The sequence below is a fragment of the Monopterus albus genome, unplaced genomic scaffold (genome assembly GCF_001952655.1).
Source record: "Monopterus albus unplaced genomic scaffold, M_albus_1.0 scaffold367.1, whole genome shotgun sequence".
Classification (NCBI taxonomy): Eukaryota; Metazoa; Chordata; class Actinopteri; order Synbranchiformes; family Synbranchidae; genus Monopterus; species Monopterus albus.
In genome coordinates, this window is record NW_018128247.1 from 492,437 (window position 1) to 508,278 (window position 15,842).

A 15,842-nucleotide genomic window follows, 5' to 3' on the forward strand; every position below is an offset into this window, starting at 1 on the left:
GACAAAGGTTCAGTAAACAGCAACCAATTGTGTTCCTTGAATAATATATGTAAGGCATATCGATTTGATATACCTACACCAATCAGCCATAACATAATGACCACCTGCCTAACACTGTTTACATAGGAGTCAATGGGGCTGTTGTTTGGCACTCGTGTCACTGCAGCTCACTGTACATCTTCTGTGAATCCATTTGCTTCCACAGTTCTATTGTTAGGAAGAGCACAGGTGTGTCTACAATTCAGTGAAAAACATATGTACAAGGAGTGAACACTGTGGCCGTGAGGACGAGTTAGAGAGAATTCTTTAGACAAATTCAACAGCCTCACCACTGCAGGTGTGATATCACCACTACAGCCCCTGACTCTTTCTCTTCATAGAGACCAATGTACAGTATTTTTCATTTTCAACCGTTTTAACAAAGATTCAAATAAATTTTAATCTTTTGAAAAGTGCAAATGGAAGTTAAAATTTGAATCTACAGTAGGTCAACCTCATCATCAGTGAGCTGTGGGCATCCATGACCCTGTCACCAGTTCACCATTTGTCCTTCCTTAGACACTGTTGGTAGGTACTAACCACTGCAGACCAACAACACCCACCAAGACCAGCAGTGTGGGAGATGATCTGACCCAGTCATCTCACCATCACAGTTTGGCCTTTGTCAAAGTCACTCAGATCCTTACACTTGCCCATTTTTCCTGCTTCCAACACATCAACTTTGAGGACTGAATGTTCACTTGCTGACTAATATACCCCACACACTGACAGGTGATACTGTAACAGATAGTCAGTGTTATTCACTTCACCTGCCAGTGGTCATGATGTTATGGCTGATCAGTGTATAACACCTGTCTGTTTTCTACTGGCACTGTAAGACTTCAGTTAACACAGTGTATGCACAATTAATAGGGAGAATTCTTTAATATCTGTGTTTAAACAGCAAAATAGAACAATGTATTTTAAAAAGGAATCCCTTAAAGGAAAACTACTATCCAGTACATATGTAATAAACAGTATGTTTACTATCCCACACACGGAAACTCCCCAGAATGCACATAGAGACACATATAAAACTGCACCAGGTGAGCAATCATTTCTTTTGTCGTGCATCACAAAGACTAATAACAGACATGTATTTAGTGGGTGTGTAACATAGCTACCTGTCATCACATTTGACCATGACCACATTCTCACTGCCCATCCCCAGCACGGCTGCAGATTTCTCTACTGAGTAGTGACTCTGAATAGGTGAAAACACAGCCTTTCATCTTTGTCTCATTTCAGTGACACAGCAAACAGGTACTGTACACTTCTCATTCAACTGAAAGACAGGGCAGTGTTGTTTGGTTCTGAGAACAAGTTCCCAGGTACACAGGCCAAGTAAAACAAAACACAGAGAACATCAGGTTGGTGGTGCTGCCTGAGGAATTTAAAAAATCTTTTAAGTGGACCAACTTCATACCTCATACTTGATTTATCGTACAAGCCAAAAGGCCTGAATGTGGCATGACAGGAATAATGAAGTATGAGAGTTGAAAGGTGCAGAAAATATTATTTTCAGACATTTCAGGATGAGTCATTTCTCAGTGTGCTAATCGTTAGACATCACATGTAGGTGGCCTCGATACATGGGCATCAGACTCAAAATGTTTTATCTGAGATAGAATTCACAATAGTAACACAAGAAAATCACCAATTACTAACATTTTACTATGCATCTTTATAAAACAAAACATATTGAGGACAAATCCTCAAGCATCAGGTGTAAGAGTATACAACAACATCAATCCAAAAGGTTTCTCTCTGTTCCCTCCACCTCACCTCTATTCCCATAAATCTGAGCTGACGCAGATGCCCATGCTTATTACTATAAACTGCTGGGTGATGGAAAATTTTGTGTCTGTGTTGCAAATAGCACAGTTATGTTTACAGCTCTTAGAATATAAGCAATTATTTAAATAAAGTATTTTATCAGTAAGGTGCCAGCTGGTCATAAATGGATTGTTTGTACAATAGTTTGGAAATTTCTTTACAAATCTGACAACTAAATAATTTCTCATATTGGGATATCTGTTATGGCAAACTTTTCTGGTAACACAAAATGTATGCCTGTGCCTTAGTGGATATAATTTGCCTTTGTTTTCAGGTCTCATTAATATCTCCTAAGATTGAACCCAGTGTGTATACAAAAATGATACCTTGGAATGAGGGGCTTTTATTTAGGAGTTTGTGCTCTCTGAAGACTGAAGACGAACAAGGGTGTCTTGCCCTCAGAATCTAATGTAAACTGACTATAGGGCAGGCTTTTTAGTGGCATGATGGCTGCTGAAATGAAGGAAACTGTTTCTATCAGTTGGTTTCCTTTAGATTTCCTGGAATACTGTATCAGATACACATGCGAGGTTGCTTAGTTAGCAAGCAAAAGGACTTTCTATGGCTTTGCCATTTATTGTGTAATGAAAACCACACAATAAGAACCTAAATTTCCCAAAATCTGTAGTGGCTTTAAGAAATGTAGGGAGTGGATTAAGTGGAGTCATGTATTTGTTTAGAAGGATTAACACTAGCATGGCACTGAGAAGAAGACAGCAGAATGAGTATCTTCATAATGATATTGTCACATCCATATTTATGAAGATTTTGTTAATGAATTCATACATATTTTGTGTGGAACCAGCACTAAGATTAAAATTAACTTTAAATGTGACAGATAATGAACACTAATACCTTTGAGTCCATTAAAGGCTAAATCCACATAGCTCTAAACTCCCACATGGTAGTTAGTGTGTGAAATGTGATTACATGTTCGGAGGTGAAGATGGCCAACCGAGGCAGAGCTCCCATTCCTCTGGTCTTTACTTCTGGGTAGAAGTGATATCTGGCCACCAGAATGCTGTACAGATTGGATATTGTGCCTCCTTGAGAAAACAGAATACACCATTTATGGACAAGTATGTTTATGTGTTTGTGCTCTGCCTCTGTAGATTTGGTTGCTGTTCATCCCAGTTCCATTCTACCTGTATATTCTAATACTACAAATAATAACCTATAAGATATATATTAGTACTGTATAATTTTGGGAAATGGGGTGGTGCACTGAATGCACAGGGTGTGAGCGCGCTGTAGTGTTGTAGTCTGTGTGCATGTGTGCTTTGCCATTTTGCTTCCAGATGCAGCCACCACCTAGCTCCATGAGCAAAAAGAGGGGCAGAATGTGTAAACCCCCTCCTGGTGGATTTACGGCCCTCACATCAAAACTTACACCATGGGTAACACTGAACCATGTGGGATCTCAGAACAGGTTGAGTCCCAGAGGTGCAGTGAGCAGGCCCACCGGCATGTGGTCATGCCCTGGCATTCACTAGTCAGCCCCTTGCTGCCTTGTAGGGAACGCCATTAGAGGCATAGGCTAGGAGAAGGTGTCTCTGAATTCAAACCCACCTACTGCATAGTAGGTTGTGCCTGTTTAGGGAAAGGCTAGGTGAGTAAACCCCCAACAGAAAATCAGGAATGGAGCTCCTTAGGCAACTGGATTAACAAAGCGCTTTACTTTTGGCAGCTCCTGTGGCGTTACTGGCCGCAGCTGTACCATCATTATGCTCCTCCACTGGACCACACTGGTAACACAGAGAGGGTGGGCCTGCTGTCTGGGTAGCAGATTCTCCTCCATAGACTTCACCCAGGCATTGCACTATTGGAGAGAACATTCCATCATTACTAGCCACCTAGTCATGGCAAAACACGAGTTGGAGCAGTCACCGGTTCTAAGTCTGAAGCTCAATTAGCGCCAAGGTTGACGCCAGGGGTTCCAACCACCAGTGGGAGGGACCATCTTAGTCTAACTAGGCAGCTACCACCTTCCTCAAGCTGGGCAGCCCCCAGCCAGTAAGGTGCTACCCCACCATGGTTCACTGTCTGCACGGAGTGTGTACAGATGTGAGATGCACAACCCCAAAAATGGATTGTCATTTTCACATTAAGAAACCTAAAGAAGAAGTCCTCTGTCCAACGACTGGGCACCTGGGATGTGAGGACCATGACTTCAGTGGCCTCACTGAAGATCTGTCTGAAATAGATGATGCAAGGAAAACTGCAGTCATTGACCTTGAACTTAATTGCTTGAAGATGGACATTGTCCTTCTCCAGAAGACCAGACTACTGGATTCTAGGCATATCAAAGAATGTAACTTTTTATTCTTCTGGCAAGGAAGACTTCAAGGTGAAACCAGAGAACATGGAGTAGGCTTTGCGGTAAGGAACACCTTGCTGAGATCCATCGAGCCCCCTGTCAGTGGAAATGAGCGTATCCTCAGTCTCCAACTCCAGACCAGTGCCAGCCTTGTGACTGTCATCTCTGCCTACGCACTAACCCTTCAAGTTGACCCTGACACCAAAGATAAGTTCTAGGATGACCTCGCTTCAGCCATCCAAAACACTCCTGAAAACGAGATGCTCTTCATCCAAGGTGACTTCAGTGCCAGGGTGGGTACAGACCACGACTCCTGGCTGTCTTGGCTCAATCACTTTGGCATTGGAAGAGTCAATGAAAATGGCCAATGTCTGCTTGAATTCCGTTGCCACCATGGGCTCTGCATGCATGCATGAACAACACCTTTTTCAAAATCAAAGCACAGTACAGAGTGTCATGGCAGCATGCCAAGTCCAAACACTGGCACCAGCTGGACATGGTGCTTACTAGGCGACATAAGCCTGCCCAGTGTCAAGCTGACCTGCACCTACCAGAGTGCTGATTGTGACTCTGACCACTCCTTAGTTGGGTGCACTGTGAAGCTAAATGCCAAGAAGATACATTGCACCAAGACAGCTGGAAGACTAAAAATTGATGTTGCCAAGACACGCATCCAAGAAAATGTAGACACCTTTGCTGAAGTCATTGATGGGCTAGGTTCCAGGTTCGGGCCCCACCTGGGACCTTTTTGTGTGGAGTTTGCATGTTCTCCCCGTGCTTGCGTGGGTTCTCTCCGGGTACTCCGGCTTCCTCCCACAGTCCAAAGACATGCAGCTTAGGTTGATTGGTGTCTCTAAATTGCCCATAGGAGTGCATGTGCGTGGTTGTTTGTCTATGTGTTAGCCCTGCAATGGATTGGCGACCTGTCCAGGGTGTACCCCGCCTTCGCCCGATTGCCGGCTGGGATTGGCTCCGGCCCCCCCGTGACCCTGCTCAGGGAACAAACGGTAGAAAATGAATGAATGAATGAATGAATGAATTGATGGGCTGCTAACAGAGCCGGCTGGTGAAAGAGTCCAGGAGAGATGGGAGCACTTCAGATACACAGTCTACAAAGTTGCAATCGATACATTTGGAAAGGTGACAAGGAAATCTTGCAATTGGTTTGAAGATCATGCTGACATCATGCTCCCCTTGGTGGAAGCAAAGGGAAAAGCACTTACAGCATTCAAGGCTCACCCCTCCCCTCAAAACCTGTAGTCCTTCAAAAACACTTGCAGCAAGGTCCAAAGAGAAGCAAGGCGCTGGGCCAACATGTATTGGAGTGGCCTTTGTGAAATGATCCAGAGGGCAGCTGATACCGGAAATATAAGAGGAATGTACAATGGCATAAAGCTAGCACTTGGCCCCATTCAGAAGAAGTCTGCCATTCCAAAATACTTGAAGACCTTGACAGCGAACCAAGGCTTGATGAAGTGAGGAAGTTCCTGAAGGCACTAGCATCTGGTAAGGCACCTGGAAAGGACAGGATACCCATTGAAGTGCTGAAATGCTGCTGCAGGAGTGCAGTCAATGAGCTGCTGAGGATCTTGCTGTTGTGTTGGGGGGAGGGAGAGGTCCCACAGGATATGCTGGATGCAAACATTGTTATGCTATACAAAAACAAAGAGGACCAGTCCAACTGCAACAGCTATAGAAGAATCTCTCTTCTGAGCATTGTGGGCAAAATTTTCACATGCATAGTCCTTGAAAAGCTAAAGATCCTTCCAGACAGGGTCTATTCAGAGTTCCAGTGCAGTTTTAGAGCCAGTCGATCAATGCTTGACTTGGTCTTCTTCATCTGCCAGCTCCAGGAGAAGTGTAGGGAGCAGCAAAGTCTATTCTACTTAGCCTTTATTTATTTAACAAAGGCCTTCGACTTGGTGAGCCGAGCTGGTCTAGTTAAGATACTCTCCAAAGGTTGGATGGCCCCCAAAGCTGCTCAGCATGATCAAGTCACTCCACACTGATATGAAGGGAACAGTCATCTTCAATGGATGCTGCTCTGATGTTTTTCCAATTTGCAGTTGAGTGAAGCAAGATTGTGTCTTTGCACCCACCCTGTTTAGAATTTTTTTTTCACTTTGTTGCACCATGCTTCTGGCTCCATCTGTACACAAAGCATCTACCTGAGGACTCAGAGCAATGGGAAGCTGTTCAACCCAACTCGCTTGAAAGCCAAGACAAAAGTAAGGAACAGATGACTCCAGGATTTCCTCTTTGCTGCCCATTCTGAGAGTGAACTGCAGAAAATGTTGGACAAGTTCAGCTGCTCATGTGAACACTTAGGCCTGAAAATCAGTATGAAGAAGACTCAAGTAATGTGCCAAGGATGTGAGGAAATGCCTTAATATGGCAATTGGAGGTCAACAGCTGGATGCTGTAGATGAATTCACATACCTCAGCTCAACCATCAGCAACTCTCTCTCACTTGAATCTGAGCTCAAAAGATGCATTGGAAAAGCAGCCTCAACAATGTCGTGACTGAACAAGAGAGTATGGCACAACTCAATGCTGACCCTCAGCACCAAGATTCTTGTGTACAAGGCCTGAGTCCTCAGCACCCTGCTATACGACAGCGAATCTTGGACACTCTATGCTAAACTCAAGCACCAGTTGAATGCCTTTCATATGTGCTGCCTCTGCTGCATCTTGGATCAATGCAGCATGACAAGCATTTACTGCATCCTGAGACAGAGGAGGATGCGATGGCTTGGACACCTGATCCGTATGGAAGATGGGTGCATTCACAAAGACCTCCTCTATAGGGAACTTGGCACTGGCAAACTGCCTGTTGAACGTCCAAAGCTTCGATATAAAGACACTTGCAAGTGTGACTTTAAAGCTCTGGGCATAAACCTCCAAATCTGGGAAACAATTGCACAGGACAGGACCAGCTGGAAGAAAGGTGTTCATCATGTCCTCCATAACTCTGAAGATCAGCACAAGACCAGAGCCGATGAGCGAAGAGAGAGGGGGAAGAAAAAACAACGTGACACCCGCCCCATCTTGGGCTATATATGCAACCGTTGCAGCAGACTGCACCTCCCGAATTGGACTTCTCAGTCACACCCGCTGCTGCTCCTGTAACGCTCCATAAACTAATACTGTGACACCATAGTCGTTCTGATTGATGGTTGCCTATATAGAATTTTAGAAATTACAATAAAACTACAATATAATTTGTCACAGTACAAATTACAGTGTGTGACAACACAGATTCTAGAAAAAAGCAATCAAACCTTTTTGTGCCCTGGTTCCTAAAGCTGAACTCAGCTGGGTTTTCAAAGTAAATAATATTAGCAACAACAAGATAGCTAAGCTTGTCTCAGAACAGTGGATCTACAGCTATACAAACTGAAAGTTTGGGCACCTTAGTCCCCACACTAACCATAATGTTCAGTGTTGAAGTAGTGTACTATTCCAGTTATTAAGTTGTTTAAAAGGAACTTTGTGTGAATGTTTGAGGCAAAAGGGTTACATAGTAAATTAACCTTTTGTTCAGTGTTACTTTGACCTGCTTTTATCAAAATCCTGGTTCATCCACTCATTTCTGCCATAACTTCCTTGTTTGTCTTACCTGGACAGAAGATCCCATCCCCTTCATGGCCAGACCATCCCACAATGCTTTGCATCTTCCTCAGCAGAACTTCCTCCATGAGAATGAAAACAGGAGACACTTCATATGTAAACCTGTTAAAGAAATAGCTTGCATTGTATTATTGTGTAAAGACAAAGAGTTCACAACATTATAACTACTCTGCCTCCTCATCTCATATTTAGCTTTATATTTAGCTCACACACACACACACACACACACATATATATATATATCTATATCTATATATAATTGAATTGCATTGATCAGTGTGCACAAGAAAAAACATGTTAAAACAAATCAAAAAGAAAGAGCATTAGGAGGAGTGTTATGCTAAAAGTTCAACTAAGTGTTTAAGTTAAATAATTTAAGAGGTAAACTGATCATAATATATAATGTGTATTGTTTTAAAAGTAGCTGTGTTTAGTGTTTAACAGTCTTATGGATTGTGGGGAAAAACTACTGCACATTCTGGTTGTCTTTGCTCATATGACCCGATATCTCCTGTCAGATTGCAGGGGATATCAGCTGCATCTCACCCACTTCAACCTCCCGAGGTAGTGCATCCTCTTCTGTGCTTTCTTTGCCAGGCATGTGTATAAACACATTTTATGAGTGTGATGAGAGCACAAAGAGTGCTGACACGCCTGCAGTAGCATGTTTAAACATGCACTTCTAAGGTGGAAAAGTGTACTGAGAAACAACAGGGAGAATATTTGTGAACATTTTCCCTTTTCCAAAATATGGAGTGGGAGAAGACAAAAATAAAGTCATCAGTTCTGGGGACCTGTGCATCATGCAGAATATGGTGTAGGCAATGCAGTACAAAGAGGACATCGGGGCTTATGCCTATGGCCCAGTGGTTTTATCTGTCTCCCTCTCAATGTGTGTGCGTGCATTTGTATTACTTACATTATGGGGACTGAAACCTGTTAACACACTCACACTGTGGGGACTCAGTCATCCTTGTAAGGACCAGAGGCTGAACATTTTTTCACTTAAACTCACTTATTTGAGTTGGAGTGTGGCACTGAAATGTTTAGGCTATATGGATAGATTTGTGAAATACAAATAGGTCACTTGTAACTTACTTAGCCTATGTTAATGTTACAACCTGTAAATTGAAAATTCTCAGGTACTGTACATGTATGGCTGTTAATATTACCATAGACTACACTGTGGGCTTTATTTTCCTGTCACCGCAATTTATGCATAACTTCAAACGCAGTCCTTATACAGTTATCCTTGGGTGCATGCCTACATTTTGCGCATTGCTGTGTATGGGATTTTCTTGCCAAATTAATGCGCGTACACTTAGATAAGGGGAGAGGCCATTTGCATTTTAAATAGGCAGCGCAGTGCAATTTTGGTGCTTGTCATGACCTGAAATAGCAATAAAGATAACACCTGCTCAGACCAGCTTATAGCGCAATCACTGGTGCATTTACAATTTTCCCGACAAGCACACAGGCTGGGAAGCACGAGATCGGTTACCCACATGTACTGTAATGGCCAGAACCTACTTAAAATTAACCCTTAAATCCACAGCTGATCTGCTGGAATCTGAATAATGTAATGCGTGTCATAAAAAGTATTTTTAAATAAGATAAACCAGTCCTCAGTATGTGTCTATAGATATGAATATAGTCAAAATGTGTCGGTGCGTGTCAGGACGCACTACCTGTAACCTACTTACAGGATGCAGCCAGAGGTGATCTGCAGCCGGTGTTTGGGAATCCGAATTACACATACTAACACATGAAATCAGCTTATGAGCAGAGATAAACAACAACCACCCTGCAGACATCTCCATTAATCCTGTTATGCAATAAAGTCAGTCCGACCTCACTGTTACGCTACAGTTTCTTCAAGCGAACAAGTTTCACACAGACGAACCTTCATTACTGCCATGAGGATATACGTTGTGTCTGTTTTTGCAATATATGATGCATTGATCAGCTTTGAAAGCAGCTGTAGGTGGAGATGACGTGGGCGCCACGTCCACTGGCTGTGCGCGCTGGTAGACCACAGTCAGTTTCACCACAAACGTAGTGATTACAATATGATTTTATTGGATTATTTTAAAAACTTTTAAAACGTTGATAAGCTTAAATGAGAGACCCCCGTTTTGCGCACAGGTTGCAGCTGTGAGTAAATTACTACCATACAATTATGTAATTGCGAGTGATTACAGGTTCAGAGACTTGTTTCTTTCACACACAGACACTAGTCAGTGATATTAGCAGACTGCTGAGTGAAAATTTACGTGCAGTACTTCTGTATAAATATTTTTGTCCCTGTCAGTCTAAGAATGGAGAACATAACGGGTAGGATAAGAATCTCTCCTCTCATATACTTCCACATCATGACGTCAGTGACATCAGGAAACCACAAGTTTCCTCTATACTCTTTAAAGGGGGATGTGAGCAGCTGGTTTGATTGGACATAACAAAAGCCAGCCCTGCACAAGTTTGCACTGTGTCTGCTGTCACAAAAATTGCAAAACACTGTTGATCACACCCATATTGACTTTACGCCTGGAGCTTAGACAAAGTTTAGCACTGCTCTCTATTGCAGGAAAATTTTGCCATTGTAATATCTGCAACTGTGTGATACACAGGCTGACTGAGCAGTGAGCACAACATACACCATTTATGTGAGATACTGTAGCTAGTAACTACACTGCCAGAGCTAACTGTGGCTAATCTCTGCCTACCAGTCAAACAAACTCTGCTTCACATACTGCAGGTCCAACTGGATAACAAATATAAAGAACATTGGAATAAATTATATCAGAAAAACAATCAAGGTTTGTTTGTTACTTTCACCTGTTGCTCACTTGTTTCCCAGCTCTCAGGTTCCCAGGCAGAACACAAATACCCACTGCACTCAATTTTGAGGAACACCGGGTATTTGATGGTGTTTTTTTTAATTTTCTTTTTTTACTTCATAAAAACTATTTAAAAATATTTGTAGGTTTTAAAATTAATATTTGTAAAAACCCACTATCTGGGCTTTGCCAAATACCTTATTCAGAATTGGCTCCACCCCCACAGCATATCATAACATATTATCATATTACAACTGCAAACGTGAGGTCAGAGTGACCTTGACCTTCCACCCACAAAATCTAATCGGTTTGTGACTATAAAAAGAATAAATGATACACTGGATCCTGTAAATATAGTACATTTTATTATTGCCATGGTTGCAACAATACACTGCAGTAACCATAATATTGCTCCCAGAGAGTGGGGGCAACAGACAAATAAACAAACCTTTGCTACATTGAACTTGTCAGACAAACTTAAGGTGCAGCAAGAGACTTGTTGTTTATGACCAAATTCAAAGGGGCTCTGTGACCACGGCATGTCCTGCCTTCTGCATGCTCTACGCCAGCGCCAAATTGAATATTTCCAGTCGGTGAGAATACATCTGCCACGGATTATCTCTTGTTGTGTGCTACATGTTTGAAAGGGCATCTCTGGACAAAGTCCATCTCTGGTTCCGCAAATACAGTCTGGAGTTTGTGTATGAAAAAGGCTTAAGATAGAGTGTTTGTGTGAGCTAGAAGAGAGGGAGCACAGTTAGGGAGAATAAAGCAGTTTAACAGATTAAATGTTGTGTGTTGTGCTGTAGCACTATTGTCATCTTGAGCGTGCTCTTACCAGCAGTTTGACCACTTTACTTCAACATGCAGCAGGTCAAAACCTAGCTGCCTATTTGACTAGGTCTGACCAGGTAAACTTGCTGGTAACACTTTGCAGGCTGTGCAGCTTGGGGTATATTCAGACATGTGAAATAGCTGGAAAATTCCTGGCTAGGGGTGCATGTCTGAAAGGGGCTGCACTTAGTCTCTTTCCACCACTAATAATGAGATCTTACATGTTAGTGTTGGCTGTAGAAGTCAACCACTCGCCAGCTATACCAATCACATCCAGACCTGAAGACAGCTGGTTGAAGAAACGGGGATGGCCTGGAAAAAAGGTCAGAAGCCATAGGTCAAGAAAGCAGTAAGAGAGAAAGAGCCATTGCTGTCAAGATACATGTGAATGGTACAGCTACATGGGCCTGCATGCCTCAGGGTTCTTCTTCTTTTTTCCCATTATAGTTCAACATAAATCCCTTAAATGTCCAGTAACAACAATGGTCACAATGGTGAAAAAACAAAACTATGCAATTATTCCTCCCACAGGTAAGGTTTCAGGTCCCACATCTGTCTGCAATCCAAAGCAATCTGCTGTAGCTGATCAGGCTGTCACTGCTTTCCGGACAATCACTGGAGTTTGGCAACATGTTTGGATTTTTTTTAATCTGAATAAACTGTTTAAAATGGAAGATAGCAATCTGCAAAGATAGCAAAGACTGAGTGAACTGAGCATATCTGAATAGTTTCATCTGAGGATACTCTGAGATATAACTCCACAAAAAAACTATGGTGCTTGTATTTCACACAGTGTATTCATTGGTTGTTACAACAGAGGTATTGTAACTCCAAACAACAATGTTTTTCTAAACATAACCCAGTAGTGTTTGTGCCTAAATGTAATGAAACTGTGACAGCTCCGTATCTATAACAGTGTGTTTAAGATTACTGCCATAATCACAAAGTTCCAGTATGTCCACTGGTGGAACACTTACGTATATTGAGCATATGGTTGTTACCATAACAAGAGATGACAAAGTCATAAGTGTGCAACTGGAAATGTCCTGTGAATTGTATTGTAAGATAAGGACAAACAAGGTGTATTGTAGTCTAGGATTAAGGCCTGTGCTCAGGACAGAATGTACAGATGCTATTTGTTTAAAATAACCTTTTATTCAAGATAAACTACACAGATCAATGCTTAGTTTGCTAAATGTAAGATAAGTGACTTCTACATAATTCCTTCCATGTATGGTAAGTCTGTCTCTTTTATTTGAGTCACACATCATGATATAGATTCTCACAGTGCTGCTGTGTTAAAATGTTCCAGTGTGGGTTTTTTTTGTCTTAACTTGAATGTGATGACATCTGTCTACTGTAAAGACTGCTGTAGTGTACTTTAAAAGCTGTGCATAGTGCTATTTAGGGTGACCATACTACTGCTTTACCTGTGCATGATGCTGTTATGAGACTGTCCTTCCCTAAAACACAAGCCTGTAGCTTGTTTATGCTATAAGCTTATTACAAACCATATACTGGATAGATTTTATTTATAGTTGACATCTTCCACTAATGTGAGACAGGCTCATTCTTTCCAACAGTTTACATTCAAGTGACCTTGTTAACTATTTAAACACAGTTATAACTATTGTGCCTTTGCTGTTGTTGTATCTCAATTTAAAGCACTGAAATGCAACACAAAATAATTTCATTTCTAGGAAACGATGCTGCACAATTATACTTGAGCTAGAGCGGTTACAGTATGTGTGTCAATGTCTTGCCATGTCTGAACAGAGCTTTGCACTTCTTCTCCGATGACAGAGATAGACAGCTCATTCTGAAGCTGTGAGTGATAAAACTAAGTTACTGAGCAAATTTTGGAGAAGCTGATAAATCATTTTTATACTGACATACAAACGTAAATGGACTTGTAGTAATTTCACTCTATAGAATCAGCTGTTGGGTCAGAGGCTCTGATTTGTAATTGACTGGTGTTCAACAGGCAAAGCATACTGTGTTTGCAGTATACAGTATATCTTCATTATGTTAGCATACCTGTACTGACACCATACTTGAGCGTGTCTCTACAGTCCACTAGTATCTGCTCTAAAGTTTCTGGTTGATCTGGCAGGTCTAGACTGAAGCCCTCCAGTCCCTCCTTCAGTTGGTGAGGATGGTGGAAGTCCAGAACCTAGGAAACACAGAATAGTATTTTGTGTCTCATATTTATAAATGTACATACAGTGGATTCCAAGAAACTCGAGTTAACATCATGCACAACATACTGCCTGAGTACATTTTATTTCTCTTCATTTACCTTTTGTTTTTTGATAACACCAGTGCTGTAAAAACGGTCAGCATATGTTTGTGCCACACACATGCAGCTACACCTTTTTCATGGCAATGTTTAAAGGTGCGCTTTTCATTCAGATGTTTTACACTGAAAAATAAGAGAGTTACAACCTCGGAGTAGCCCATAGTCCATACAATACCCCATTTACTGTAATCCAACATAATTATATAATCCAAAGTAATCCAATTGTTTTGCATATTGGCACGTCTTTGCAAACCTTACAAATTCTGAAGTTCTGGAATTTTCCCTGGGGTTTGGTGTGTCTTAACTTGTGAGTGTGGGTTTGTTCCACACCCACTCACACCATTTAGACATGATAGATTCTGTAGGCCATGCAGTGACACAGCAGTGAGGGCTGTTGGCAACACACCTGACAACACTCCTCCACCTTTCTCTCCTCTATTTTCTTGATCTGCGGGATTCTGCACCTCAGCTGTGTTGCACTCGGTAATTGGCGACTCGTTTGTCGGTGCACACAGCTGAGGAGCATCCCGCTGATTAGTTTTCCTCCTTATTTATACCTCGGGCAGACGCTCCGCCTGGGCCGGATCATTGCGACAGGTAATGGACAAATACCACATGTACGTGTACTTAGTTTGTACTCACAGTACATCATAGTTGTTTTGTTTTAACCGCATAAATACACGTGTGCGAGTATGCTACGCTGACAGTAACTGTACGTTTTGGCTTGGCTTTGGTTGTTTCTTTTGTTCCTTTGTTTTCTCTCTCGTCCGCCGTCAACTCACCTGTTTATTCTGGTCTCCTTAACCGTCTTCACTCCACCCCGGACTGTATACGTGGACTAGGCCTTTGATAGGTTCTTTTGTTACTTTGTTGTTTTACCCGTCATCCTCCCCCGGGTCAGCATCCTTGAGTCCTTGAGTCCTACCTTTGTTTTCCCTCACCCACCTGGGGAGGGGGGCGTCTCTAACAGCAACTTGTTCAAAACTTATGTTAAAGATAAGGTAAGTCCAGTGTTCAAATAAAGTTGGCCAACATATGAGCAATGTTCTAAACGCAAATCTAAATATTTATATCTGAAAGTATGTCTAATGAAATATCCTTTAATTGCATTTTTTTAATTTGTTTATTATTTTCCATCCAGTAGAAAGACCAACATTTTGAATGTCATTTAGCAGAATGTTGAAATATTATACAAAATTCAAATACAGACCTTAGAGCTCCTCTGACTGGACTTGCAGATATAAGCCAACAAGATGTTAACCAGCTCCTGCAAAAATCCCTTGGTCATCTCCTCACTGGCAGAAGTTGGGAGCAGGTCTGCACACACACACACAAATTACAGCTGCCTTAGAGTAATGGCACATCTTGGCATAAACATTTATCTATGGTTAAATAAGAAGGGAGGGAGTCCGGTTTGGGGACCACAGGATCTTGTCTCTACTTTTTGCAGATGACGTTGTCCTGTTGGCCCCATCAAACCTGGGCCTCCAGTGTGCACTGGGGCGGTTTGCAGCCGAGTGTGAAGCGGCTGGGATGAGAATCAGCAACCCCAAATTCCGAGGCCATGGTTCTCAGTCGGAAAAGGGTGGCTTGTTCCCTTCAGGTTGGTGGAGAGTTCCTGCCTCAAGTGGAGGAGTTCAAGTATCTTGGGGTCTTGTTCACGAGTGAGGGAAGGATGGAACGGGAGATTGACAGGCGGATCGGTGCAGCTTCTGCAGTAATACAGTCGATGTACCGGTCCATCGTGGTGAAGAAGGAGCTGAGCTGTAAGGCGAAGCTCTCGATTTACTGGTCAATCTACGTTCCGACTCTCACCTATGGTCATGAACTTTGGGTCATGACCGAAAGGGCAAGATCCCGGATACAAGCGGCTGAAATGAGCTTCCTCTGCAGGGTGGCCGGGCGCACCCTTAGAGATAGGGTGAGGAGCTCGGTCACCCGGGAGGAGCTCAGAGTAGAACCGCTGCTCCTCCACATCGAGAGAAGCCAGCTGAGGTGGCTCGGGCATCTGTTTCAGATGCCTCCTGGGCGCCTTCCTAGGGAGGTGTTC

At 42.5% G+C, this 15,842-nt stretch overlaps 1 protein-coding gene across 1 annotated transcript in view; it reads right to left on the reverse strand.

Moving 5' to 3' along the window:
* LOC109951171 (glutamate decarboxylase 1) overlaps positions 1-14,117 on the reverse strand; it is a 28,798-nt gene extending 14,681 nt beyond the window's left edge. Inside the window, 7 exon segments of the mRNA XM_074527618.1 lie at positions 1,102-1,243; positions 2,806-2,921; positions 7,812-7,924; positions 11,715-11,805; positions 13,531-13,666; positions 13,793-13,915; positions 14,051-14,117. Coding sequence (XP_074383719.1) covers positions 1,102-1,243; positions 2,806-2,921; positions 7,812-7,924; positions 11,715-11,805; positions 13,531-13,666; positions 13,793-13,855 — 661 coding nt within the window. The 5' untranslated portion in view covers positions 13,856-13,915; positions 14,051-14,117.
* Between the last annotated feature and the right edge of the window lie 1,725 nt (positions 14,118-15,842).